The 26,702-nt window shown below is 42.6% G+C and overlaps 4 protein-coding genes across 7 annotated transcripts; 2 read left to right on the top strand and 2 right to left on the bottom strand.

The window, feature by feature from the left end:
- The first annotated feature begins 3,393 nt into the window (after positions 1-3,393).
- LOC127595827 (collagen alpha-1(VIII) chain-like) lies at positions 3,394-12,577 on the top strand. Of its 2 annotated transcripts, XM_052057715.1 has the most exons (4): positions 3,394-3,497; positions 8,498-8,630; positions 9,742-9,991; positions 10,104-12,577. In XM_052057715.1, exons 3-4 carry the CDS (start codon positions 9,748-9,750, stop codon positions 12,035-12,037), a joined length of 2,178 nt encoding a protein of 725 aa, XP_051913675.1. In that variant the 5' UTR covers positions 3,394-3,497; positions 8,498-8,630; positions 9,742-9,747; the 3' UTR covers positions 12,038-12,577. The 2 variants fall into 2 exon arrangements, with proteins under 2 accessions (XP_051913675.1, XP_051913677.1); XM_052057717.1 differs by lacking the exon at positions 3,394-3,497 and having other exon boundaries at positions 8,499-8,630; positions 9,745-9,991.
- Positions 12,578-13,644: 1,067 nt separating this feature from the next.
- jagn1b (jagunal homolog 1b) lies at positions 13,645-15,945 on the top strand. Its single transcript, XM_052057768.1, has 4 exons — positions 13,645-13,780; positions 14,694-14,791; positions 15,103-15,175; positions 15,249-15,945. The coding sequence occupies exons 2-4, from the start codon at positions 14,703-14,705 to the stop codon at positions 15,636-15,638; spliced, it is 552 nt and encodes a 183-aa protein (XP_051913728.1). The 5' UTR covers positions 13,645-13,780; positions 14,694-14,702; the 3' UTR covers positions 15,639-15,945.
- Positions 15,946-16,108: 163 nt separating this feature from the next.
- LOC127595841 (PI-PLC X domain-containing protein 1-like) lies at positions 16,109-18,863 on the bottom strand. Of its 2 annotated transcripts, none has more exons than XM_052057754.1 (7): positions 18,666-18,863; positions 18,327-18,463; positions 17,973-18,098; positions 17,412-17,570; positions 17,071-17,183; positions 16,925-16,995; positions 16,109-16,815 (listed from the first exon to the last, which is right to left on the bottom strand). In XM_052057754.1, the coding sequence occupies exons 1-7, from the start codon at positions 18,754-18,756 to the stop codon at positions 16,550-16,552; spliced, it is 963 nt and encodes a 320-aa protein (XP_051913714.1). In that variant the 5' UTR covers positions 18,757-18,863; the 3' UTR covers positions 16,109-16,549. The 2 variants fall into 2 exon arrangements, with proteins under 2 accessions (XP_051913714.1, XP_051913715.1); XM_052057755.1 differs by having other exon boundaries at positions 17,412-17,567.
- Positions 18,864-20,011: 1,148 nt separating this feature from the next.
- LOC127595830 (SLAIN motif-containing protein 1-like) lies at positions 20,012-26,457 on the bottom strand. Of its 2 annotated transcripts, none has more exons than XM_052057723.1 (8): positions 26,136-26,457; positions 25,278-25,411; positions 24,080-24,214; positions 23,881-23,955; positions 23,654-23,800; positions 22,011-22,286; positions 21,349-21,468; positions 20,012-21,051 (listed from the first exon to the last, which is right to left on the bottom strand). In XM_052057723.1, exons 1-8 carry the CDS (start codon positions 26,438-26,440, stop codon positions 20,774-20,776), a joined length of 1,470 nt encoding a protein of 489 aa, XP_051913683.1. In that variant the 5' UTR covers positions 26,441-26,457; the 3' UTR covers positions 20,012-20,773. The 2 variants fall into 2 exon arrangements, with proteins under 2 accessions (XP_051913683.1, XP_051913684.1); XM_052057724.1 differs by having other exon boundaries at positions 20,898-21,051; positions 22,011-22,324.
- Positions 26,458-26,702: the final 245 nt, after the last annotated feature.

The raw sequence follows: 26,702 nt of genomic DNA, 5'->3' as shown, positions 1-26,702 counted from the left end.
ACTGTGCTGAGAAGAAATGACCCTGAAGGAAGTCAAAATGTTCAAGAAGGGTTTGCTGTTTCCTGCTATGACAGTGATTCCGTGGTACCAGCTATGCGGGGAAAAACATGACTACAAGATATGTCAGAATGTATTGCACATTATAGTGTCTTAAATATTTTTTAAAATCCAGGACAGTACTTTTAACTCATTCAGTTGTTTAATTTGTAAGTACGGGCGGCCCGGTAGTCCAGTGGTTAGCACGTCGGCTTCACAGTGTGGGGGTACCGGGTTCAATTCCAGCTCCGGCCTCCCTGTGTGGAGTTTGCATGTTCTCCCCGGGCCTGCGTGGGTTTTCTCCGGGTGCTCCGGTTTCCTCCCACATTCCAAAAATATGCATGGCACGCTGATTGAACACTCTAAATTGTCCCTAGGTGTGAGTGTGAGCGCGAATGGTTGTTCGTCTATGTGTGCCCTGCGATTGGCTGGCAACCGATTCAGGGTGTCCCCCGCCTACTGCCCGGAGACAGCTGGGATAGGCTCCAGCACCCCCCGCGACCCTAGTGAGGATCAAGCGGTTAGGAAGATGTGAGCGAAATATTTTGTTGAGGTGCTACTTGGTGTAAAACATCTACCTTCCCACCAGCAGTTTATTAGCAGGCTGTGGGATACGCACAAGATAAAGCTTGATTTGCGCAGCATCGTTCAAGTTTTTTGCTCTCAAACAGCACGTTGCAAATATGCTTCATGGAAGAGAGCTGTGTTTTGTTTTTTTCTCTCTTACTTCCATTACACACATGAAATTGTATATCTTCAAAGCAGAATCAGGTTTCTTTGGGTGGTAGATAAAAATCCAGCACGTATCTGACGAGGTGAGTGTCGCATATGGAAATCACCTGACCTATACCGAACCGCACAGATCTGATTAAACAATACAAACAAAACACTTGTGAATCTATACTGCGCAGCAAAAGCAGACATAGTAGACTAGAGGTGTGTCAATCGTGTCAACGTTCATTCCTCCTCTTATTTATTTATTTATTTATTTATTTTTAATACCTCTAAAACCTGGCATTTGAACGTGTGTGTAGACTTTTAATAGACACTTTACATATGTGTTGAACCATTCAGCAACTCGCTCCAAGGTAAATGTCTAAAGGATCACGTTACCAAAAACACTTTTAATTAGAAACTGCCATGTGAGGCATCCACACTTGTCGTCCGGTGGAATTTGCTCATTGTTTGCTTTGGAAAGCTTCTAACTAATGATCCCTAATGTGCCTATAATGATAATGATCATATTCTGTTAATTTGTCTTATTAAAAGAAAAAAGGGGCCGGGGGAGGGGGGGTGGGGGTTTGATGAGCAGAACACATTAGTCCACTTTGATTTTTCTACGCATTCGGGATGTTTCATCCAATGCAGAAATTGGAAAGATTTTCAGTACAGTTAAGCTACTTTTCCACTGGCCAGTCCTGAAGACTTTTCCTGTTTTGATTGGGTGTCTTTGAGGTAAATTCGAAGAGAACGTTGCAGAAAAAAGAGCAGCAGTGAGGCGATGTAATGACGGTGAAACACGATCTGATGATTTCTTCCACTGACCTTGTAGCTAAATTCCTCCACATGTTTTCTTTCAAAGTTAACCAGCTGAAATGTCTGTGATGTCATCATTTACCTAATTTTCCTGATGTAACGGCCAGAAAAATGAATCCTTTAATTTCTCCCATACAGGGACATTGATATTATACTCAGGAACAAACGTCAACGCGAGGGTTAAGTACATTGCTCAAGCGTATGAGGACTGAGGGAGGACTGGGAAAATGAGCTCCAGTCATCAGTCCCAATTTTGCCCTTAGAAGGTCTCAAAGCTAGTCAAGTACTGTATCATAAAATACCCTCTAGTGGAGGTTGGGCACTGCAAAACATTTTATAGCAAATAGTTGTTGTTGTTTTCATTTCATTTCATTTTTTTGCATTTAGAGGTTATCTGCTGTAGCAGTGGAGACTAAAGAATATTGACCACTTTTCAAGGCTGTGGCCTTTTCTTGTAAAATGTTATATTTGTGTTAGCCTTTCATGAGTAAAAACTGGTTCAGGTACGTACTGCATAGCTGTGAGGTTGCGTTTTCCATTTTCTCTCTGCGGTGTGCTGAGTTCGCTCCACCGTCCTGAAAGTGATTGATGCAGGGAAATAATAGAGTTCAGCAGCTTCAGTATTTTCTGTGAAAACGACTGCAAATTTGGCAGATGGGGTTTTTTTTCCTGAAGCGTCTGAAGTTAAATAAAAAAGCACCACGAAAAATGATTACTCAAATGTGAACCAGCTGTTCACGGTCAGAATTGACACCTTGAAATAAGCAAGAAGTTGAGCAAAAGTTCAAAGCCTCACTAAAATTGCACATGGATGCAAACCCGAGTCGTGAGATTAGATCTGGTTTACAAAGAGTGTTTTTTCCTATAGCATTGCCCGCTGTTACACAATCTCAGCATGAATAGTCGTGCATTTGACGAGTTGTAATCGACGCGACAGAGAAGGACGAAGTAAGCAACACGTTTGTTGGTTGGCAACGTTGCCTCATCGAAATGCATTGAGATGAAATAAGGCATGGGCAATTTGAATGCTGCAGAGGCCCCATTTTTCATCAGTGCTACTGGGGGTGGCCAAAAAAAAATTCGATTTTAAATTTGGACTAAATAAGTGCACCTATTTCATTTTTGAGAATACATTTTTCAATAATGTTCAAATATAGAAGAGCCTAATCAAACAACCATGGGTTTGAAGAATATGACAAAATAGTGTAATGATTTTTTTTCCCCCCAGTGTAAACAAGAATCCAATACGAAGTCAACTTACTCCGCATTTTTTCACAAAAATTAACTCACTCAAAATATGTAACTTTTTGAGGTACTATGTTTGTCCAGCATGTCATTCCAAGTCCTCAAAAAAAATTAGGGATACTCCCTTTACACTATCCGGCAGTATAAAACCCAGTGTATGTGCAGCTAAGACATGTCCACCATCTTGTGGTGATTGGTGATATTACAACTTATAAAAGACACAATATTTATTCACATTATGGATCTGTCCATTTTTTTCTGGGATTTTTCTTTTCCCCACTTCCCACCTGTTTTTCATAAATGGATATTGAATTTTGGGGAAGGATAGTAAAAACTAAAAGAAAATTCATCCACTTGCCCCGCCTATGGTGAACATTTTTGGCTCCACGAGGCAGGCAATATTTGTGTCCTGGCAGAGATTTGTAACTTGCTTTGGATAGCAATAGCAACTTGATCGAAATTGAGGTCGACCAAAGTATGTTACAGCACCGCAATTGCCTTTCCGCAGTTGGCCGCTGTCTGTGCTTTCTCCCTTAAGCAGATCCTGTGGTCCTTTTTGTACAGTATTTGGGCTCCGTCCTCTTGCTTGTGCAGCTCCTCCCTCTTGCACATAAAAGCCTCACCCCTATCAAAGTTCTGTGCTCCATCCACCCTGCAGTATAGCAGCAACACATGTGAAGGTAAGAGGCACCTTACAAACACAGCGCCGATCTGCTTTTGGGTTGTTCATGTTTTGTCTGTATAAGTGCGTTATTGGCATGTCTGGCTGCAACATCGCATTTTCTGCATTGCCTTCTTGCCAACAAAACATCGCAGATCAATTCACAGGATTTTCTGAATGTCAAATTCTGAAGAAAATATAGACTGACTCATGAGTGGGACTTGGTAGCCGTGAACTTGCATTGACTTCTGAGCACAAGAATTCTTTCTGCATCCAGAATGTGAAGTGATCATCATGCATGGCCAGCAAGCTGCCAAACTCCGCAGTATGCGTGTCTGTCTATCCCTCCTGTGCATCCGCCACCTTAAACCTGACATTGGGTGATTGTTTGGGATGAATTGGTGCTTGTTGCTTAATTTGATGAGGGTCAGAGACAATGCTTTCCTGTAAGAATATCCAAAGAGCTCACAAGCACCACATTAACATTAAAAAGACAACATCTTGTCCTCCTGGAGACCAGCCTCTGTCGTGTTATTGTTGAACCAGCGCCACTTGTCATTGACGGGTGCAAAAGAGGGGACAGGCGCTTCCCTGAGCAGGCCCAGACTTTTATGTCTGCTGCCTTGTTAATGTCTTTGCACTGTGACCCACACCCGCTCGCTCACTCCTGTCTCCTAGACAGGAAGTGTTGATGTAGCAAGGAGAGAATGTGCTTCTTGATCCCACCACCATGTGTCTGTTGCTGCCTCCTTTCTTGTCTCTCATTTGTGAGTCACACTGCGACAGCACGCGCAAATACTCCTCTCCTGCAAGTTGGGTTAGAAAATATGTTTTTGTAATCATCTCAGCTTTGTATTTTGCAGAGATTAAGGCAATCGGGCTCTTCTCTCTGACCCTTGACTTACTTTTACGGTATTTTACTGTTGGAACGTTCAGCCTCATAGCAGAGAGACAATCAGCATTTTATGGGAGGGCATAGGTCTAGGTCGTTGGGATGAGGAGTTGGGGATTGATTTGTTGAGCCCAGTGACAGACCACGCATAACATAACTGGGCCTTCTTACCCGACTCAGTCCACCTCATCAGGCCACCACGATCGCCTGGTTAATGTAGAAGCCAAAATGTATATTAGTATTGCAATACAGTATAATTAACATGTAATTTAGCTCTTCAATGTTAAACATCTGGAAAAATCAATATTTAAGTAAACATTTCAGTCAGTGACATACTGTCAAGAAATGCTGATTATTAAACATATTAAAGTCTGTCGGTGTATTTTGCTAGTGACGTTGACGGTAACAAGTTTTGCTCTGAACAAACAATCAGAGGATGGAAAAATGCTGATGTCATCGTAGGCCAGCTTGTTGGCTCTGTGAGGATACATTTCAAATTGATTTGATTGAATAAGCATTCATATTTGTAAATATTACTTGGGTCAGCACTCCAGATTGAGAAGGCCGTGGGCAGATGAGATGACATCGCAAACAGAAGATGAAAAAAATCCATCATTCACATCCACGTCTGCGAGCCGTGCAGCTTGGAGAGATGCTACAAAATGAAGAGAATAGACTGCTGGGAACAAATCAATACAATTTCATGCAACAAGGATTGGAATTTAGGGTTTTAATGAAGATAATTGCTTCTGATAGTGTTCAGGACAGTCGGGAAGGCCTTGCAGGACCACCAACGGTTGATTCTAATTCTTGGGTTGTCATATCTTGTTATGGCAGCTGGTCAGGTCAGGTGGCACTTCTGTGCTGGAGCATGTTGCATAAACTCAGTACATTTCACAAAGCTTGATCTCAGAAAGAAAAAAATCAACAGAGTCTCTCTAAATATTCTTAGTTGATGGATAAAATATAAAGAAATGTGTGTCGCTGAAAGTGGATCAAACACATTCACTCCTTGTACCACCCATCCACACCCATCCAACAGAGAGAATAAAACTCACACAGATAAATAAAAGCAGTGATTGCTTGCCTCTCGTTTTTCTTCTTCCATCTTTGGAGCTAATTGGATTTGTTTGATTTTAATAAGTTAGTTGTTTTTGCATTTAAAGTATTGTGACCACTTGCCTCTGTTGCAATGTGGAAATATAACTAGTTCTGAACAATGACTCCTTTGTACGGTACAGATATATTAAAATCACAGTTTACAATCTAGAATTAAACTATTGCAGCTGTAAACCGTAAATTTCCCATCGTCTCGTTGCTAGCTTGTTATTTTTGGCCCATCAAATCCATAAAACATGGCTGAGTGCCTTTGGGAGCCACCATAAATATGATACAAAGCAACCACATGAGGTGATGGCAATAAATTATGGGTGCAAAAGGTGCAGTTGAACAAATTCGTTTGTTGACATTTGTCTGAAATAAAAACTGTGGCGAGACGTCAGGTGACCTGTGGCTCCCGGAACTTCAAGGCAATTCTGTTAATGAGTCACACACCACGCCTGTGTACTGTATTGGAGTGCAATTACTGTAGGTGCATGTACGCGCATTGTTTGAATGAGCCGGAAAAAAAGCGTGTGCTGCGTGGATCGTCGAACCTCAAGTGAGCCATTTACATGACATGCACTCTGCTGCAGGTTTCATTGCAAATTCTTGCTAATCACATTTGGTGGCATAGCTATCAATTGTTTACACACAGAATGCTCTTTTAACTGTTGTCATCATAGATGTATGCAAGTACACACACACACACTTGGTTTTTGGCCGCATCAGTTGAGTGGTGCAAGTCAAAAATAGTCCAATCACTGAGCACGATGACATCTTGCAAGTTTGTTTGTCCCCCCCCCCCCCCCCCCCTACAAATATGACAAATCCTCAACATCATGCAAGAATAGAGGAGGAGCTGACCCACTGATTGTGGACTCTGTCATATGACATGGCAAATGATCTTAATTGATCCAGTGTGTCTTGACGTCATCATGCTGTTCTCTTTAAAATAGGTCAAATTGATGTAGTCTTGGAGCTTGGGTTCAATGTATGTCATTGCCCTTAATAAAGGCTGTGGATTTTTCAAATGTGTTGTTTGTTGAGTAAAATGGAATAAGATAAGATACGATAAGATACAATATCCTTTATTTGTCCCACACTGGGGAAATTTACAGCCTCCAGCAGCAAGAATGTGGGTAGAAAGAAGAAAGAAGAAAAAACAAACACCGTTCAATTAAGTGCAATATAAATACAAAATGGATAAATCGCAGTGCTATTTACAATTGTTTTTCATATCATTTAATTATTATTATTGTTGTTATTTTTATTCAGCAGCCTGACAGCAGTCGGTAGGAACGAGCGTCGGTATCTCTCCTTCTTACAGCGCGGGTGTAACAGTCTCTGGCTGAAGGAGCTACCTAGTGCTGTCAGGGCGGGCTGGAGAGCGTGGGAGGGACTGGCCATCATAGCTTTTAGCTTAGTTAGCATCCTTCTGTTGCCCACCTCCTCCAGAGTGTCAAGGGAGCAGCCCAGGACAGAACTGGCCTTCCTGACCAGTCGCTCCAGTCTCTTTCTGTCCCGGGCTGAGATGCTGCCTGACCAGCAGACAATGCCATAATGGATGGCCGTGGCCACCACCGAGTTATAGAAAGTCTTAAGGAGCGACCCCTGAACCCCAAAAGACCTCAGTTTCCTGAGTAGGAAGAGTCGGCTCTGTCCTTTCCTAATCAGGGTAACATGGTAATAACATGCCAGAAGGACTAACACTACTAACCTTCAAATGCTGTGAGAGGTGAAATTATCAATTAATTATCAATTAGTCATTTCATCTTATTCAGTCACCATCCAGTCATATTTTCCATACTATACACACAAATCATTACAATCGTTTTTTGTATTTTGTTGGGGTTTTTTTTCTGACAAACATAAAACATTTGCTTAAGCTAACAGCTTCCAAATGTAAAGAAAGAAAAAAATACCCCATCACAGACAATTTTTTATTGACACACATTTAAAAGTGAATCACACAAATTTTCACTTTATACGAGATTTGCGTCATTCCAATATTTGACTGGCAACAAAACAACGTCCCCTTTTAACTTCTTCAACAGCTTTTTTGTACTTGTGCAATAAGCTTCCCAAAACCTCTGGAATCATACTGAGACTCACAAATTAAAAAGAACTCTGTTATGAAGAGGGAAGCGATGGTGTTTTAGAATTCAACAATGAATAGTTTCATTTCATGCACGATAGTAACATCTGGTGAGCTTCATTTATGTAAGCTTTACTATGTATTACCTGCTCATAAATCTGCAATAGTCTACATCAAGCATGTGCTACTGCTCTTCTTTAATCGAAGAGCTTGTTACTATTATTTAGGGTTTTGATTTACTATTTATTTCGGATCAGACTGAATCTGAATGCCTCAAACAATTCAACATTTTCAGTAAAAAAAAATAATGTCTGATTGGGTGTGTGTGATCTGCTATCACTTTTTGTGCCTTACTTGCAAATTTTATTGTAAAAGAAGAACCAGCCTGACCATGGGGTGTAAAGTGTTTTTTTTAATATAATATTAACAGAAATTATTTTTACATGTATTATGGCCATTGATGATCATAAAATATTAATTTTATATTTGTTAGTACACTTAATCAAAGGGGTTTGGGGGGGGGTTAAACATGGGAACTAAATTGCTCTCACTAGGACAGAAAAAGTGATGATTCCCAAAGAATAAGGATGTTGAAATGAGGAATGTGAAATAGTGTGGGGTTCTGTCCATGGTGCTAGATCTTTACATTAGAGAGCAGTTGGAGATTCTTCAAACGTTGTGACAATGTTGGACTTGGACTTGTCAAGTGTTTAAGCCAATGAACACAACCAAAACACTGACAGGCCGCAACATAATGACCACTTGCGCAAACTAATGTCAGCCAATATTAGAAATTCTAAGTATACTTATGATAACTAGTCTTAGTCTCTCTGCGTTTCTTTCTGTTGATGAAATGTGCGTGCATTGTAGTGCCCCTACATGAAGGTGAAGAAGGTACAAGTCTAACCTGCAATTCATGTTTTTTTGGCAGAGCTGAGACCTTACTGGAGCCCTTACATGGCCACCTTCCCACTCATACCTTGGAACCGAGTCCGAGAAGCAACCTAATGTGAGGCGAGGCAGTGGACAAAGACATTTACTTGGTGAAGAAATCAACTTCAAAAGTACCGGTAAGCCAAAGTGGCACTCATAACTGGAGGGGGGGTTGATCCAATGTTGACCTATTGCAGCTTAAATAAGAATACAGTCATGCCTCGGTTTTCAACCATAATCCATTCCAGAAGGCTGTTCGAAATCCGACTTGTTCGAAAACCGAAACCACGCTTAAAAAAAAATCTTTATTGAACACGTCTGTTCACAATGGAACGCTACACGAGTAAGTTCAAGTCTTCACAACATTCAACTTTTCCCACATGTTATGTTTCAGCCTTATTTCCATCCATCCATTTTCTAATCCATTTTCTAAGGGTCACGGGGTGTGTTGGAGCCTCTCCCAGCTATCTTCGGGCAGTAGGCGGGCGACACTTTGAATGGTTGCCAGCCACTCGCAGGGCACACATTGACAAGTGACCATAAATCAGGATGTATTGTATTGTATTGTATTCATGCTCACAATCGTTCCGAAGGACAATTTAGAGTGTTCAATCAGTCTGCCATGCATATTTTTGGAATGTAGGAGGAAACTGGAGTACCCAGAGAAAACCCATGCAAGCACGGGTAGAACATAGAAACTCCACACAGGAAGGCCGGAGACGGAATCGAACCCTGCACCTCTGCACTGTGAAGTCGACGATCACAACCCAGCCTTATTTCATCTTTCCCTCATTCCTGACGAGTGTCCCATTTCCTGCTGCTGAAAAACAGCATGATAATGCCACCATCGTGCTTCCCTGTCTGTAAGGATTAGAGCTTTGTGCAGTAACCTGTTTTCAAACATGTCTCACCAAAGTCTGGCAGTCATGTCAAATGGTTCAATCTTTGTCTCATTCAACTAGAGAATTTGGTCGCTCATGGCATGCCTTTGGGTAAATGGCAGATGGGCTGCCATGTTACTTTTGCTAAGGAGTGGCTTTGGTCTGGCCACTCGACCTTAGTGACTTGAAAGGTAGATGAGGCAAAGATGGTTGTCCTTCTGGAGGAATGCTGGAGAGCTATAATTTTGAGTAAAAAACATTTAATCAAGAAGACTGACATAAAAAAATGTAGAAAAAAAGATGCACTTTCCAGATGCACTTCACGAACAGTACTTAGGTTTTTTTTTCTTCTTCTCCACAGTAGAATATGGTTCCTACAATCTTCCATCGCATCCACATAATCATCGCTGTGCTTCATCTGGCACATGGTGGCTCCTTCTCCAGAAGCAAAACATCATTGCATCAATACCAGGGCCAGCCACAGTACAACGATGGCCACCCACAACAGCCCGTCTTAGGGAATGACATGCCGTTACTTGGTCAGTACGGTGTGGAGCTCCCTCAGCTTCCATTTGAGTTGGGCAAAGAACGGCTAGTGACGAAAAACAAAGGTGCCAGGTTTTTTTTTAAATAATTGAAAATGAAATAATTAAAGAACTGAGGACTGTTTGTTTCTTAGTTGTAATCTTCACCTTTCATGATCAAATGTTTATTGTTTTTAAGGACAAACATTCAGAGGAGCCAAAGGTCCACCTCCTCCTGGTTCTAGTGGAGAAGGTTTCCGCGTTGGACCTCCTGGAGTTGAGGGCCCACCAGGACCTCAAGGACCACCAGGGCTGCCAGGACAAGGATTGCAAGGAGTACCCGGAAAACCAGGCCCTTCTGGTCCTCAAGGGTACCCGGGAATAGGTAAACCAGGACTTCCCGGATTGCCTGGAAAACCAGGAGGACCTGGATTGCCTGGGCCTCAAGGTGAGCCAGGACCTAATGGTCGTGAGGGACCAAATGGACTTCATGGTCCTCAAGGACTTCCAGGTCCACCTGGCCTTCCTGGAATTGCAAAGGTAGGCGGTCAAGGTCTCCCAGGACAAGTAGGTCTTCAAGGAGAGCCAGGTCAAAGAGGTTCTCCTGGGCTTCCTGGCCAACCAGGCCCCAGAGGGGAAAAAGGACTTGGTATTCCTGGTTTGCCTGGGTTGAAAGGGCCTAGTGGACCACCAGGTCCACCTGGACATGCCGGGATGCCTGGGATTGGCAAACCTGGTGTGAATGGTTTTCCTGGTCAGGCAGGAATGCCGGGAAAAACTGGTCCTCGTGGTGAACCAGGACCAGCAGGCCCACCTGGTGACGGAGGCCAGCCAGGTTTACCGGGCTCACCTGGAGTTGGAAAACCAGGGAAGGATGGCTTTACAGGCCAACCTGGGCTTCCTGGAGGCAAAGGTGAACCAGGTTCTCCAGGATTGCCAGGAAGTCCAGGTTTGCCTGGTTATGGCAAACAAGGTTTTCCAGGACCCAAGGGTCATAAAGGACATAATGGTTTTCCCGGATCACCAGGTCTAAAAGGAGAAAAGGGTCATGAAGGACTTCCAGGTGTCACTGGTCCTACAGGTTTGAGTGGCAGACCTGGTCCACCAGGCCCAATGGGGCCATCAGGAAGTAGTGGCTTCCCGGGACAAAAGGGTGAAAATGGTGATGGGGGGCCAAAAGGAAATCCTGGATTAAAAGGGGATTCTGGGTTACCAGGACTCCCAGGACAGCCAGGGTTCATAGGTGGAGTCGGGCAACCTGGACTGAGAGGATTTCAAGGACCAACAGGCCCCAAAGGGGAACCAGGCAACAGGGGTTTATTTGGTGCCTCTGGAACTGCAGGGTTACCAGGGCCAAGAGGAGAGGCAGGCCAACCTGGCGATAAAGGCCATCAGGGACCTCAGGGCATCCCAGGACTTTTGGGACCGGGTGGACCAATTGGACCTCCTGGAATGCCCGGTCAAAAAGGAGAAACAGGTCCTCCTGGGATGCCGGGCTATCCGGGTGAAGGAATACCTGGACAGGCTGGTCAGATTGGTCCTAATGGTAACCCTGGGTCTATTGGACCTCAGGGTCTCCCTGGACAACCAGGGCCACCTGGACCACCAGGTCCTCCAGGAATACCTGCGACATATCCTGTCCTTGGACAAACCCTCCCAGTGTCGGGTCCATACAGTAGTCAAAAACAAGCATACAAAAAGCCAACTAATGGTGGGTACATTGGTGAAAATGCCTTGGAGATGCCATCTTTCACAGCAAAGCTCACCGATCCATTTCCTCCTGTCGGTTCTCCTGTGATTTTTGATAAAGTCCTGCAGAACAGCAATCGGGACTACAGTCCGCAAAATGGTGTTTTTACATGCAGTGTACCTGGGGTTTACTATTTTACTTACCATGTCCACTGCAAAGGGAGTAACGTGTGGGTGGCACTGATGAAGAACAACAAGCCCATGCTATACACTTACGATGAGTGCACCAAAGGCTTGCTGGATCAGGCATCCGGTAGTGCTGTGCTTCCTCTACAGCAGGCTGACACTGTGCATGTTCAACTGCCATCTGACCAGGCAGCAGGACTTTATGCTGATCCGTATGTCCACGCCACTTTTTCTGGGTACTTATTGTACGCAATCTGATTGAAAACACTTGTATTTAGAAAAGCGATGATTGAGACAGAAAATGTAAAGTGAAACGGTTTGGATGTGCTCCGGCAACATAATGACAATCTTTGTTTGGGATTTCATTAAAATTATTCTATCTATATTTACATATGAACAAAGCGGTCTTTACATAAATGTGCTAATCGGTCTGTTAAAAGTACAAAAACTCATTTTTACTTTGTTGAATGTTTAATTTGGTCATTTTGAGGCAGCAAATACATCTCTGTCTCCTGACTGAGAAGATAGCTGAAATGACAATCATTTAGTCGTGATTGTTTCCTTTTTCTTACAGCTGGTCTTAACAGACATATTAGGTAGCATACAAGGAAAATATTTGAATTCATGCTGTATACGCTTTTGTATACAAATACATCGCTTACAGGACATACTCTAAAAGCATACAGTGGTCGGCAACCCACAGCTCCGGAGCAGCATGCGCCTCTTTCATCCTTATGTTGCGGTGCTGCGTGGTTTGGGAAAAATAAATTAAAGTGTCCAATAAAATAAATAAAAGTGTCCGATTGAAGTGTATGTTATTTGTCTCAAAAATGTGTATCACTTCATTCTTCAGACCTTGTGCAATTTCAGTGATCAGCATTCACCTTCTTCAGAGACGTTTGCGAGCACTTGACGTGTCAGCATGCAGATTTGACAGGCGGGTGGTGCGGAAGCCCAATATCCAAACAAAGTACTTTATTTGTGTTTGTTCATTTGTTTCATTGTAGTTGTGAATTGTAAGAAAAGTGTGATCTCGAAAGATTAACATAAAATTATATATTGTACTCTTTTTTTCATCGCTCAAAATATGCATAACACACTTCAAGATGAAGGTGACTTCCTACAGCCCTGATTAGATTTGCAGATGTTGTGTGCAGACGTTCAAAAATCCCATTAACCAGGTAAAATTAATATTCATGCAGTTTTTTTACAAATATTTATTTGATTATTAAAAAAGTGTTCAAGTGTTAAAAAGAGAAAATTCAATAGAATGATCATGAATACAGTAGATATATTTGATAGAACAATTTTGAGAAACCAAGCAAAAGATCAAATCGCTAGATATGTATTGAAAGGACTGAATAGAAAAAAAATTGAAAAACTCCTCTTTCGTTTTTTTAGTTTTGTAGTTTTGTTCTTTTATTTCAAAACATGAACGAATTTAAGTCATTGTCACGACAGTATGATACCACAATAGTGGTACATAAAGAATCACTTCAAATTTCGCACAGTGTTTTAACCTACTTTTTTACATTCAACACAGTACATTCAAGAACAGTTTCGTTGTATTTAACTTTGAAGTACAATACAAATCAGCTTTGTTGTTCAAGCTGTGCATGATGTTACAGTGACACTATAAAATAATATTAAGCATACTTTTTAGAAGGAGGGGGGAAAGCATGTGCCTGCCTTTACGTGAATATATGGGCCTGGTATTTTAATGTTGTTCAATTCTAGTGATGCTGTACTTATTTTTCGAGGTGGTACTTGGGGTAATAACGGACCACAGAGTCGACGAGCCAAAGCAGTAAACATTCCAAATCAATAGGTGGCGATAGGTCGCTATTACAGTTTGCAACCGCAATTTTAAAAAAAAAGGAAGAAGTGTTTTTGGCCAATCGTCGTTGGGACTGTCAGTCGACTTCCTTTTCCTCACAGCGCTAACGTTGGCGTGCAATTTGTTCATGCTTCGAAAAATTGACGAACGGCGGAAGATAACGTGTAAGTCCTCCATGATTTCAAATGTTCTTATTACAAAACTGTTTGGATCTTTGTCGACCAACATTAAAATCGCCATGTGCCCAAGTTAGACGTTAGCCTGCAGTTCGGTTGTAGACAATGCCTTCTGCAAGCTGTCGTAAGACAAGATCCATTTGAAGCTTTTCGTTAGAATTTAGGGTTGTTTAAACTCAATGTGCTTGCCACTGGCTTTTGAGTTCAGTGAAATCATCACACGAAGTGCAGCCAATCAGAAAATAGACCAGTGGAACGGGGGCGTGACAGTACACTTGTGTAAGTGAATAAGAGGACTGACCTCTAAATGGTCAGAGCTTCAAGATAATTCGAAATGGGAACAAAAAAGTACTTGGCGGTGATTAAGACTGCGGAGTTGATCAAATATAAAACTAGCAGCATGTGATATGATTTCTGTGGGCTACTTTGAATGCGTTGTGGCTATATAAGACTTTCTAAAATCAAAACAAGGAATATTCGGAGTTGTAGCCCAACGCGTACAGAAGCGGGCTGCCTACAAACAAAATATTTCCAATATTATATAACAATATATTTGTATCATTTATAATATGACTATATCGGCTTACATCAAGACTGTTTCTCATTGTAATGTAAAACGCTCACATTCAGAAATATCCCCCCTCCCCCCAAGAAACGAGCAATGTTAGACTATATAGAACGTGTAATGCAATAATATGTCTCGTTAACATGTTCCACTAACACTTATGTTTGGCTTGACGGGCCGTCAGATTTGACAGAACTTAAGCAGAAATGTTTCTGTTGATGACAAATGTGTACTCCACACTTCGCCCAGTAATTCCTGGAACATGCATGTGGAAAATAATAAAATGAAGAACCGTACAAGCTCTCATACTTGTGATCGGTCTGTCTCATCATGTAGAACTGAGCCATGGCTTCCCGAGCAGGACCACGAGCGACGGGCACGGACGGCAGTGACTTTGAACACAGAGAGCGAGTGGCCTCACACTACCAGATGAGGTATGCACGAGTGCTATCAGTGATTTTTTTACTTTTATGCTATGTGTAATCAGTCACTCCAGGAATTCACAACGTGAAGCATGCAACAGATGCATGCAAATTCATCCAGTCAGGGCAATGCAAGTTGAATTGGACCTTTCTGTCAGTTCCACCAATCATAGCAGATAGGGTACGTGGGTGTATGTGTGAGAGTATGTGTGAGAAGTATGGCGGAGGAAAGAGGGAAAAAAATAGTTAATGGTTCATATTTCATCACGATAATCAGGCCTGTGTTGCATACCTCTTCTCCCATACTGTATCTTTGTGTACAGCGTGGCCCTGAAGTCCGAAATCCGCAAACTCAACATCGTCCACTTGTTGATCTGGCTGCTGATGGCAGCTCAGGTAAAACTTCATTCACTTGTGATTCAAAAGAGTGTCAGCCGTGCTCCGATTCAAGTGTCTCGTTGTGCGTCAGGTGACAGTGAGCCAGCTGAGTCTGGTGTCCCACAAAACTATCGCCTCGCCGTACCAGTGGGAGTACCCGTACCTCCTCAGTCTTATTCCCACCACCTTTAGCTTCATGGCTTTGCCACGAAACAACATCAGCTACCTGGTCATCTCCATGATCAGCAACGGGCTTTTCTCTGTGGCTCCGCTCATCTATGGCAGCATGGAGATGTTTCCCATCGCTCAGCAGCTCTATCGACACGGCAAAGCCTACCGGTTTATTTTTGGCTTCTCGGCGGTGATGGTCATGTATTTGGTGATCGTCATTTCCGTGCAGGTGCACGCTTGGCAAATCTACTACAGCAAGAGGCTGCTGGACCAGTGGTTTACCAGCACGCAGGAGAAGAAGAAGAAATAAAATCACACGGAACATGCCGGCATTGTCTGCGTGACTTTGGGCAAACAGAATGAGATGACAGATTTGTGTCTGTCCAAAAATGAACTGCAGCAACAGGGAAAAAAAAATGGAATGATTGGTTGGGAGACTGATGCAGCCCAATCTCTGAGGCAAGACTCTGCAAAAAGTTGGCCAATAGCTTTTTCTGCCTTTGTACTGTTCTATTTGAATTGTTTTCATCCAAATGGGAATTCCCTGAAGTCTTCTACCATCAGTGCATACTGTACATGAAAGCTTCTGGCATTTCACAATTAAACTGTTCAAAGCATTGTCTGTTGCACTTCTTTGTACTAAAGTGTTTGCAGTACTTTGTATCGCAAAGCCGAATGCTGAACTTGTGGGTGTTGTCGGACAAAAAAAATGCAAGTATTTCCGCAAGACTAAAGGAACTTATTTATACAGTTGATTGTACAAATCAGGTCAATCAAGCGTAATTTTTCTTGTCCTTTATATCACATTATTTTAAAGTACAATCAACGACAAATCAGTCATGGTCTTGACAAGAAAATGCAAGTTCATTTGGCATTGGGTAGCCATTATTCATTGTCCACTCCAGTGTTGGGGTATTTGTCCCCACATGTTAACACAATTCAAAACTCTATTCGCAGTAAAAATGTAAAAAGTATCCAAGTGTATGTCCTGGGGAGTTCTGGCTTCCAAAGTGGCAACATATTGATACATAATTTTGACATTTTGTACACAGCACTGTGACTCACATCCAGCAACTCGTACCCGTAAAATTCACAATCGTACTAAAAATACAACAGGTGTAGGAGTGCCGGTGTCTCAGGGGTTTCTGGCATCAAAATACATCCTAATCATAGTCACTTGCAGCCACGACAAGCCACTCCCCCTTTGTCTCTCCTGCACATTCAAAATGAGTGTCTTTTTTGGGTCTCTGTCAGCACCGCCTTTTTATAGTTGAGGCCAATGACACACTCGCAAAAGTGAGTGACATCAACAAAGTCACAGCAGATGATGTTGACGCTGCCCACCTCAGGTCCCGGCTGTTGTTCCTCCACCCAGCCAAGGAGCGAAGCAAGGGCTTTGATGGTGATGGTCCTCATGTTTTGGAAGGGATGGAGGAGGACAAATGTGATGTTTTCAGTCAGGTTCAGGCCACTAACGTAAAAACCAGCTGGAAAACACATCAGTACAGAGAAGTCACGTGAGCTGATTTGTTAACTGATATATTACAGGCTTTTATGATATGATCTCTTTTTTCCCCATAGATTTATCCAAATTACATGGTCTTCCTTTTTGCTTCTGAGCTTCCAAGTAGGAAATCACCTTCTTTGGATCAGTGCTGTCAGCATACCTACGGAAAGACATGAACGCGTCAGTACATGGAGGTGGCGGCTTGGCATGTACCTTGAAGTCTGCGCGCTTGTACCAGTAAGGTATTTCAGTCCACAGTTCAGGATGATGCTGGACAATTTCCTGGTTGTCGTAGGAAACAATGACCTGTTGATGTTTGGACCAACAGGATCGCAAGGTGGGACAATCCTGCTCAAAAAGTCAATTTCAGAATGGATTTTTTTTTTCAAAAGAGTACCACCATTTATTTTCCTTATTATTATTAATAGTACAGTTTATCTACAGTCAGCAGAGGAAACTTCCACCACGGAGTGAAATGATGTCCTTCATTTGCTTCATTGTCATGCAGTAAGCCATTCCACGCAATTTTTTATATCGAGTATATAATGAGCCTGGAGCCGTAAATTACAAGGATACCTGTGAGTGGCAAAGCTTAGGTCCAAAGACTGAGATGATGTACTCCACAAGCTGTGTGTGGTCCCTCGGGGTCAGACAACTGAAATGTGAGCAGCAAACAATAACAACCTCTTTGGGATGTGCATCCAGCCAGGTGGCCAGTTCATCCAGTGCCTCCTGCTGACACACGCGCGCGCACACACACACACATCATGATCAGAATATCCACGGCCTTATTAATATGAAAATCACGTCAGATCTTTCTGTGACTTTGAGACAAATCAGAGGCCCTTTAAAGGGTGACAGGTGTGTGCTGAATCCTATTCACAATTTTATTTCATAAAAATCTGACATGAACAGGAGTGTGTAGACTTTTTAGGTCCACAGTTTGCTGCGAAGGGATAGAACACTGAGATTTTCAGCAAATTTTCCAGAGTTGGACACTCAGGGGAAACTAATGAGAGCTGACAGAAATGGCCTGTAATCTGACAGTTTTTATGTTTCTTTTATTTGGTTCTGAATGTAATATGTACATATTAATGATGACATGAGTGTGTGTTTGTGTGTGTGTGTACATGTTACCTTAACAGTAATCCAAGTGTAGATACCATGGGCAAAGAATAATTTGCTGCCATCTTTTGGCTTCCTGGCAATCCGCAGGTCCAAGAAGCGAATACCAAGGTCACACTGCTGACTGAGGACAGCTTGCTGTGAGCACACACAAAGAAAGCCTTAAACACTATAAACACACAACATGCACACCGTAGCTTGGGGCCCATGTCACGTAACTTGAAACAAGTTCGACTTACGATGTGTGTCAGAAAAGTTAAATGAGCAATGTCACAAATGTTACATTTTGAAATCCAAACTTAAATTTATTATTGCAAATTAATCCCCCTGCAGTCAGTGTGTGTGTGTGTATGTGTGTGCGCGTGCCTGCGTGGTGGCCCAGCGGAACACGCAGGGCCGTATCAAACAAGGAGCGAATGTGTCCGTCACTTTGAGAAACCACGACTCTGACTCCACGACAGGAGAGGACAAGTCCAGACAGAATGACATGCTGTCATGACTCCCTGAAACACACATGCACAAAAATACATGGTGAGGATGGATGCACTAGAAAAGCAGTCATGCCACACTAAAAACGTAGATATGAAAATATAAAAGTTTTTAAAAAGCACCTAAATGATCTTAAATGCATCTGTAAAGAGATTTTGGCTACATCTATACTAGACTTCCGTATTTTCTGTTAAGGGCAGTGTGTTTTGTGTTTACCGGGGATGGCCAAATTCCACAGCGACACGTCAAGCAGCTCATCAGGTAAACGTGACATCCAGTCCGAGTTTCCGCGAAGTTTGTCCCTCATATTATGTTTTACATATTCAGTTTTCAGTTTGTCAACATCGTTTCGACGTTATGTTTACATACACGACTGCGGTCACGTGAAACTGGTCCAGCTATTCTACTTCTATTATGTGAAACGGACGGAATCTCTTTTCTTATCTACTGCCCTCTGCTGGCGCGAAATGAATGGGTTTTTTTAACCGTAGTTTGCAATGTACAGTACAGTTCTGTATTGATATCACTTTACGGAGCAACCGAGCGGTTATTATTCATTTTCCATGCACATAGAGAAACTTACTGGCTAAGTGTGTCACTTGTCAAGAAAATCCTCATAATTTTCCATCAAATTATGAATGGCTGAGCCTTCCAATGATTTACCGTAGCTGCCTGACATTAAATACATGATTAATCGTTTTTTTCAGTGTATTTTGGTTCAGGTTTGGGTATCAAACAATCTTATGTCACATTTATGAATTGCACTGTGTCTTATGAATTGCAATGTGTCTGTTTCTGTACGAATCTGTGCAAATATTGAAACAGGCAGTGACTTTTGCGTCCTACGTGAACAGTGTTATTAGTGTCCCTTAAAAAATATATATATATATATATATATATATATATATATATATATATATATATATATATATATATATATATATATATTCATTCATTCATCTTCCGAGCCGCTTGATCCTCACTAGGGTCGCGGGGGGGTGCTGGAGCCTATCTCAGCTGTCTTCGGGCAGTAGGCGGGGACACCCTGAATCGGTTGCCAGCCAATCGCAGGGCACACAGAAACGAACAACCATTCGCACTCACACCTAGGGACAATTTAGAGTGTTCAATCAGCCTGCCACACATGTTTTTGGAATGTGGGAGGAAACCGGAGCACCCGGAGAAAACCCACGCAGACCCGGGGAGAACATGCAAACTCCACACAGGGAGGCCGGAGCTGGAATCGAACCCGGCACTGTGAAGCCGACGTGCTAACCACGGGACTACCGGGCCGCCCTATATATATATATATATATATATATATATATATATATATATACACACACACACACACACACACACACGAAGAGTCCCACTATTCTCCTTGATATACCAAACACTGGTAAATCTAAAATGTATTTTAGTACACATTGGTCAAATTTGACCTACAATAGCCTCAGCACATAAACTTTATACTAGGCCTGTCTAAAAGAATGCCACTTTAAACATTTTCATTTTTTTGCACTTCAGCAAGCTTTGGGAAAAGGCAACAAACTTCAGGGTGAAAGGATGACATTTAGGGTATTTTTATTGCAGCAGGGTTATACATCAAGATGTGTGACACTCACTTTGAGATTTCACCATTAAAAATATGAAGTCACCAATTGCTTGCCATTACAATGTTCTTTTTAAAGCACTGTAATCGTTCATTTAGACCAGAATTAAAACATAAATTTAATTTGCCACAACAATCAGAAAACAAATGGTGTCATTCTAAATTATGCATGAACCATGACATTCGGGGTGCAAAGAAAATCAGAAAAAGATGTGAATTGTCGTTTATGTGAACAAAGATGAACTTTCTATTCGTGTGTATTTTGTGAATCAAACCACATTGAGACAAGTATATTAAAACAACAGTTGAACAAACCACCACCACTAAACCATAAGTTAACAATACCACATTGATTAATAGTTATGTATAAAAAGTGCCCACAGACATCTGATTTTAGCAGCATTATTGGCATATATTGCCAAAAGGGGTGTAGAGAACAAATTAACAATCACACTTCTAAATCTATAAATATCTTGTAAAAGGGTGCGTAGCACAGAAGCAGCAGTGATAACTCTCCCTTGACAAAGACAGAAAAATACATACTTTATGCAAAACTCAATTTAAAAACGCACCTTAGGCTTGGCTAAATAGTGCCATCAGTTGCGGCTGTCCCCGCGGGTGGGGGTACAACAAACGCTTTGGAGGCGTGAGCAAACTGAAAGCAGGAAAATGTTGCGCTCACCAGAATACGAGTAGTGTACTGTCAATGCTACATGGAAAATAACCGCATCATATTTCTATATGTGTCGCCTGGTTGGGGCACCTTGCAGGTAGGGAAGGGGCTTGCGGTGTCATCAAAGTGGGCGGGCCAAGGCGGGCTTAGGCTGGACACACTAGGGGAGAAGCATTTACTCAGCGTCGGGATCCTGCTCTTGCCCACGCTGCCCGGCAACCGGGAAGTCAGCGCATCTTTGATGCTCGGGCTGAGATAGGCGGTGGCTTTTCGTGGTTGCTGTGAAGGTGAAGATATGCTCCTCATGCTCTGGACTTTGGTGAGCCACAGGGTGAGGGAGGCCACAGGGATAGATACTTTATTTATCAGGAGGGAAATTAAACTGTCACACAAGCAATATTCACACTTGCAAATGATATAGGAAAAAAAAAAGTGAAAATGTTGATTTGAAAAACAGTACCAACTGAGTCACAGTATACAGTAGTTAGATATTAAAAAGTGTATAGCACATACGTTAGTCTGTATAATATCTATATTACATGTGTACTGTATAAGATAAAAACCGCAGAGTTGGGAATTTGATCAAAGTCTCAGACGAGCTGACAACTTACTGGAGGGTTGCAGGAAAGTCGAGCAGCTTGGAGAATCAAAGCTCTGGCTAGTATGAAGTAAATACGCGATGGGAACACTGTGCGCTCGGGAAAGGTTGGGCAAGCTGTGCCGCGTCTTTTCTGAAAGACAAGCAAAAAATAAAAATAAAATAAGAACATCTCATCCAAAATATATAACAATACAATCTAATATGTGAGAGTTCTTGCAACACAGAGTACCGTGAGTTTAACATGCGGCACTGAGCTTAACAGGCGAACTGAATTTGACCCACTCCAAACCTTTGAATGCATGTGTCACTGTTATAAAAAAAATCAAATAAATGTCTGTGACTCTGCATTCTGTCACGATCAAAGCTCAGAGGCCAAAGCTCCCTGCTTGAAGCCACACAAGGGCAAATATTGTTGATCAATTGGTAGGTGTCTTTCTTGCTGTTACATGTGAAGGTCACAGCCAATGCTCCATTTGGGAATGATGTCTTTAAGCACTACATAAAGCGCCTTTAACAGTTCCCAGCACTTGCGGGCGGATGAATCTAATCCCATCAAACTGGGATCGGAAATGCACTGTCGACAGCGCTTTAAGTACACTTCAAGAGGCTTAGAATGTTATTATTAAGTGATAGGGCCATAAGAGCGGCTCACTCATGGGCACAATTGCTCACCTGCTCCTGGTCTGAAAGGCGCTTGCAATCGGCCTGCGAAGGGGTGAGGTGGGACGGAGGGATGTATGGACAGGAAGCTGCTGCTTTGCCAGTCTTGGGCGCTGGAGGTGTGGGGGTGCAGCATTGGGCAGAGGCGGCGCTTCGGCGGGCCGCAGTCTTCGCCGGCCGCCTCGTCTTCCTCCTCTGGGCCGGGGCGGGCGCTGAGTGTGAGGGTGTCGCTCTGGCTGTGCCGATTGGCCTGGGAGGTTGAAGCGCTGGCATAATCCCGCCTGAGTTCTGGGTAAGCGAGCAATGAGGAATGGCATGCCAAACAACTGCATGCACACGCACCAGAGGTAGGAATAAGTCACAAACAGTGGGGCCAATAAGTATTGGGCTACATATATTCACCAGTTTAAAAAGATAATAGAGGTTTGTGATTGTCATCATAGGGACACATTAAGCGTGAGAGACAAATTGAAAAAAAAAATCAGCAAATGCATGATTTTTAAATCATTTATTTGTGAAAATGGGTGTCCAATAAGTATTGGGCCGCTAGAAAACAAACAACTCTTCTGTCCCCCACAGACCAGTTACTTGCTCTTTAAGAAGTTATTCTAGCCTGCACTCAGTAACAGTAGGAATGGCATCCGTTAGCACTGATTAGATGCATAAGAGACTCCTGCACACACCTTCAAACTGTCAGACTCCAGTCTTCATCATAACAAAGACCAGACACCTTCACAAAGACTGCAGAGATCAAATTGTACAACTGCACAAAGCTGGGATGAGTCACACTGCAATTGGTAACCGACTTTGTGAGAAAAGATCAACAGTCTGAAACATTACTAGAAAAATGGAAATATAACCTCACTGATAACCTCCCTCGGAGTGGGGCTCAATGCAAGATCTCACCTTGTGGGGTTCAAATGATCCTGAGAACAGTAAGGAATCAGCCCAGAACTACACAGCAGGACCAGGTCAATGATTTGAAGACAGCTAGGATAATCGTCACAAAGATGACAATAAGTAACTCACTTCGTTGGCATGAGGTGAAATCCTGCATGACCCGAAAGGTTCCCCTACTACGTAAAAATCATGTAAAGTCCCATCTGAAATTGTGAAATGTGATTTGTGGATTTTTTTTTAACATTCTGTCTCTCACGCTTGATGTGTACCTTGATGATAATTGCAAACCTCTCTTATCTTTCTAAATGGGGAAAACTTGTACATTTTTAAGTTGCCCAATACTTATTGGCTCCACTCTATGCGGAAGTCCTTGGTCAGGCTGAAAGGTTCAACTCTCCTAACCCAGACAATAAGTGAGAAGGGTTGACCAAGTCCCAAGGTTCTGCCGCAAAAATAGTCAAGTCCAGTACAAAATCTGTGACTTAAGTCTGACTCGAGTCAAGTGACAAGAGTTCCTACCTCAGAAACACATGTACGCGCACACGCACATACACACACACACACACACACACACACACACACACACACACACACACACACACACACACAATCACCTGGTGGGGTTAATGAAGCTAGAGTAGCGATGAGCTCTGAGGTCTACAGTTAGTGGGGACGGGGCGTGATGGTGATTAGACATCACGGAAATAAAAAAATAAATAAAATCGAATTGCTGGTGAATTTGAGTTTGGACCTACTCTCTTCCTGCAGCCGCGCAATCACTTGCACATCTGTCAGATCCTGCAGTTTGTAGCCATGAGGGACCAAGTCATCCTCGTCCACCCCAGGAAAGATGACGTCACGGTCAACTTGTGGCAGAAGGCTACGGCACTGCTGGCTGCTTCCTGCCAAGCGGTGGTGAGATGTAAAAATGCAACAGAGGCTCACTGCTGTCTTGGGGCATGAAATGAAAAAGTGGACTTACCACGGGTCGGGTGGGGGATGAATGTGGGAGTCCTTACCCTCCCACTGGGGTTCTGAGAATGAGGGCGAGATGACGCTAAGGAAACATGAAAACAAAATGAACACATTTTTTGAAAACAAGTGGAGAAATGCAAATTTTTTCAGAACTTTTTTGTTCCCCAAGCATAACTTTTGTTGTCGTCTGAATTCTGTGTGGGTACCGTGCATCTCAGGCGTCCGGGGACTGGAGCAAGTTGTTCTGGATGTGCCGATGGGGGACACGACAGCAACTCTGCTTACAGCGGGTGGGGTGGAGGTGGGCCGTGGGCTGTAAAGTAATTTACGCCAGCATGACGCTGAAAATATTGAAAGGAAAGGATCGCTTCAGATTGAGGACAACCCATTTCAAAACGGTTGAAAGAAAGCAGACAGATTAGTCCAGTAACTCTCAAAATTGAGTTGTGCTTAACTTTTGGCAATTTCAATACATTTGACAAGACCCACATGCTTTAAAAAAATAGCAGTTAAATGTTTAACATCTGTGCAATCCTTTTAACTCAATCATTAAGAATTTTTTTTTATATTCCTGTATTTAAGTCCAGTGTCAAACTACTATATAACAGAGACTTGCGGTACAATATTATGAAATACATTTAAAGAATAAAACTTGTCTTGCTTTGGATGAACACTTGGTCCTACTGCACTGATGTACATTAATATTGGTGGTAGTTGGAGAGATGAGTACTTCTTTGGTGGTTCTTGGTCGAAAAGGTTCAGCTACTACTTGAATAGACTATTGATGCGACAACGCTTCTTTGAAAGGAGCTGGGCACTGTGCCATTAGCTCATCTGCACTGCCTGTCACTGGGGACCTGAACAATCAGAAGACCATTGTCTCAAAATGAAGCCTACATAGGCCGGTTACGCCTCGAAAGAAAGTAGACAAGCACGTGTGGACACAACAAGATGGCCGACATCGGGAGCCAGGGTTGCAAAGGTGTGGAAGATTATTAAGTGAAAATTCTGGGTACTTTAATGGAAAAGCACAAACAAACATTTGTTTTTAAGATAAGCAGACTTCTATACAAAATAAATAGCTTCCCTTTCCCACAAGGGAGGGCATTACTGTACTGTACCCTAATGGCTCCATTGTGTTACCCACTGCACTCAAGCGGCGGCGAGAAACTTGTAAGTCAAGGTACCGGTACTATTATACTTGCATGAAGTCTAATGTTGTTTTAGTCTGTAATATGATGAACTACAGTATGAACTGCATTCGAGTTCCTTGAACCACTATTCAATTTGAAAATTCCTGTTAATCCCAATGCAAAATGTTAACCTTGTAACGGTTTTGCACACTTCTAGTTAGAACACGTTACAGTAGAAAAACAAATAATTGTAACCAAGTCCATCTCACACCTATCTGCAGTTGGAGGCGCGTGTCATGCCTTGCTAGCTTCATTTCAGGAGCTTCCAGAATGTGCCGGCACCACTGCAAAGGTGTTAAATAGTTCTCACAGTTCTTCTTATTGGTTTTGGGTGGCACATACAACCTGTAAAGACACAAAGACTGTCAGCCAAAAAGTGTGTGATCACTGAGTTAACGCGTTTCAAAATTATTTTTTAAAATCAGAAACATCTTGGCTAATCCAGGATAGGGTGAGGTTTGTAAAGCTCACGCTGGATAAAAATAGCAATATTGTCAAATTTAGCTCCAATGATTACAGAAAAAGTCATTTTGAGAGTCACTGTTTATACGTTTACAAACAAGTGACATTTAATAGTTAAATCTAAACATTATAAAAATAGCAATATTGTCAAATTTAGCTCCAATGATTACAGAAAAAGTCATTTTGAGAGTCACTGTTTACACGTTTACAAACAAGTGACATTTAATAGTTAAATCTAAACATTAAATGTTACAACTAAATGTTCAGTATGGATACAAATATATTTAAAACGGCAACTATAAACGTCCAAATAGACCCTTGAATATTACTGGCATAGACGGATCAACAAAGACTAATTCGCAGTAAACAAATCATTTTTCGAATGCAGTGAATACAATTTCCCACGTCACTCGTGACACATTCCAAGACAAACTTCATAATCATCCAATTATTGATTCCGAGTTTTCTGCTGAGACAGCTTGGATTCTGGGGTTGACCCAGTGTGGCGTTGTTTGCTTCCAAATGTACAAATAGGAACAGGACCAATTGATTAAAAAAGCACGTGAAATGTGTTTGAATGTAATTAAAACAACATGTACACACTCACCAAGTTTCATGATCAGAAAATCCAATCAGTTCCAAGTCCAAAAGTTCTACGTCGTCCAGAACTAACGGTTCGTATTGGCCCTGCTGTTGCAAATATTCGACACGGTGTTCAGGTGGTCCTGGCGAGCCCGGCTGACATGAAGATGGCGTGCAAGGGCTGTGACCCCGGGCCCGAGTGGGAGACCGTCGCTTATTGTGGAGCTCCAGCCTAAGGATGAGCTCCCGCAGCCTCCTCAATTGCCGCTCGCCGTTCACAAGGTTCTTCTTGAGGTCCACGTTGGCGGCATTCACAACAACAGTCTCCATCTGATCTCCACGTGTGACTAGACTAGTGATGTGTCGTTCGCGAACGAGCCGGCTCCAAGAGCCGGCTCTTTGAAGTGAACGATGGGATCCGGCTCCCACCTCATTGGGAGCCGGCTCCTCATTGGGGAGCCGGAGGGGAGGGTTACACACGCACGCACGCACGCACGCACACACACGCTGCAGTTTAGAGAAGGGGGAGGGGTTAGAGAAGAGACACACACAGCAGCACACTGAGCAGCACGCGAACAAGACAGACGAGGAG

This window comes from Hippocampus zosterae, chromosome 2 (assembly GCF_025434085.1).
Source record: "Hippocampus zosterae strain Florida chromosome 2, ASM2543408v3, whole genome shotgun sequence".
Taxonomy (NCBI): domain Eukaryota; kingdom Metazoa; phylum Chordata; class Actinopteri; order Syngnathiformes; family Syngnathidae; genus Hippocampus; species Hippocampus zosterae.
Note: the sequence above shows the minus strand (reverse complement) of the source record. Positions and strands in the feature narration are given on the sequence as shown.

Excerpts from the sequence above, each read along its gene's own strand:
- LOC127595841 (XM_052057754.1), bottom strand. The coding sequence starts at position 18,756 with ATGAGGGACAAACTTCGCGGAAACTCGGACTGGATGTCACGTTTACCT. Across the intron at positions 18,464-18,665 it reads GTGGAATTTGGCCATCCCCG|GGAGTCATGACAGCATGTCA; the intron begins GTAAACACAAAA and ends TGTGTGTTTCAG. Across the intron at positions 17,571-17,972 it reads ACACTTGGATTACTGTTAAG|CAGGAGGCACTGGATGAACT; the intron begins GTAACATGTACA and ends CGCGTGTGTCAG.
- jagn1b (XM_052057768.1), top strand. The coding sequence starts at position 14,703 with ATGGCTTCCCGAGCAGGACCACGAGCGACGGGCACGGACGGCAGTGAC. Across the intron at positions 14,792-15,102 it reads GCCTCACACTACCAGATGAG|CGTGGCCCTGAAGTCCGAAA; the intron begins GTATGCACGAGT and ends CTTTGTGTACAG. Across the intron at positions 15,176-15,248 it reads GGCTGCTGATGGCAGCTCAG|GTGACAGTGAGCCAGCTGAG; the intron begins GTAAAACTTCAT and ends GTTGTGCGTCAG.
- LOC127595830 (XM_052057723.1), bottom strand. The coding sequence starts at position 26,440 with ATGGAGACTGTTGTTGTGAATGCCGCCAACGTGGACCTCAAGAAGAAC. Across the intron at positions 24,215-25,277 it reads GCGCCTCCAACTGCAGATAG|CGTCATGCTGGCGTAAATTA; the intron begins GTGTGAGATGGA and ends CAATATTTTCAG. Across the intron at positions 23,956-24,079 it reads CCGGACGCCTGAGATGCACG|CGTCATCTCGCCCTCATTCT; the intron begins GTACCCACACAG and ends ATGTTTCCTTAG.
- LOC127595827 (XM_052057715.1), top strand. The coding sequence starts at position 9,748 with ATGGTTCCTACAATCTTCCATCGCATCCACATAATCATCGCTGTGCTT. Across the intron at positions 9,992-10,103 it reads GCTAGTGACGAAAAACAAAG|GACAAACATTCAGAGGAGCC; the intron begins GTGCCAGGTTTT and ends ATTGTTTTTAAG.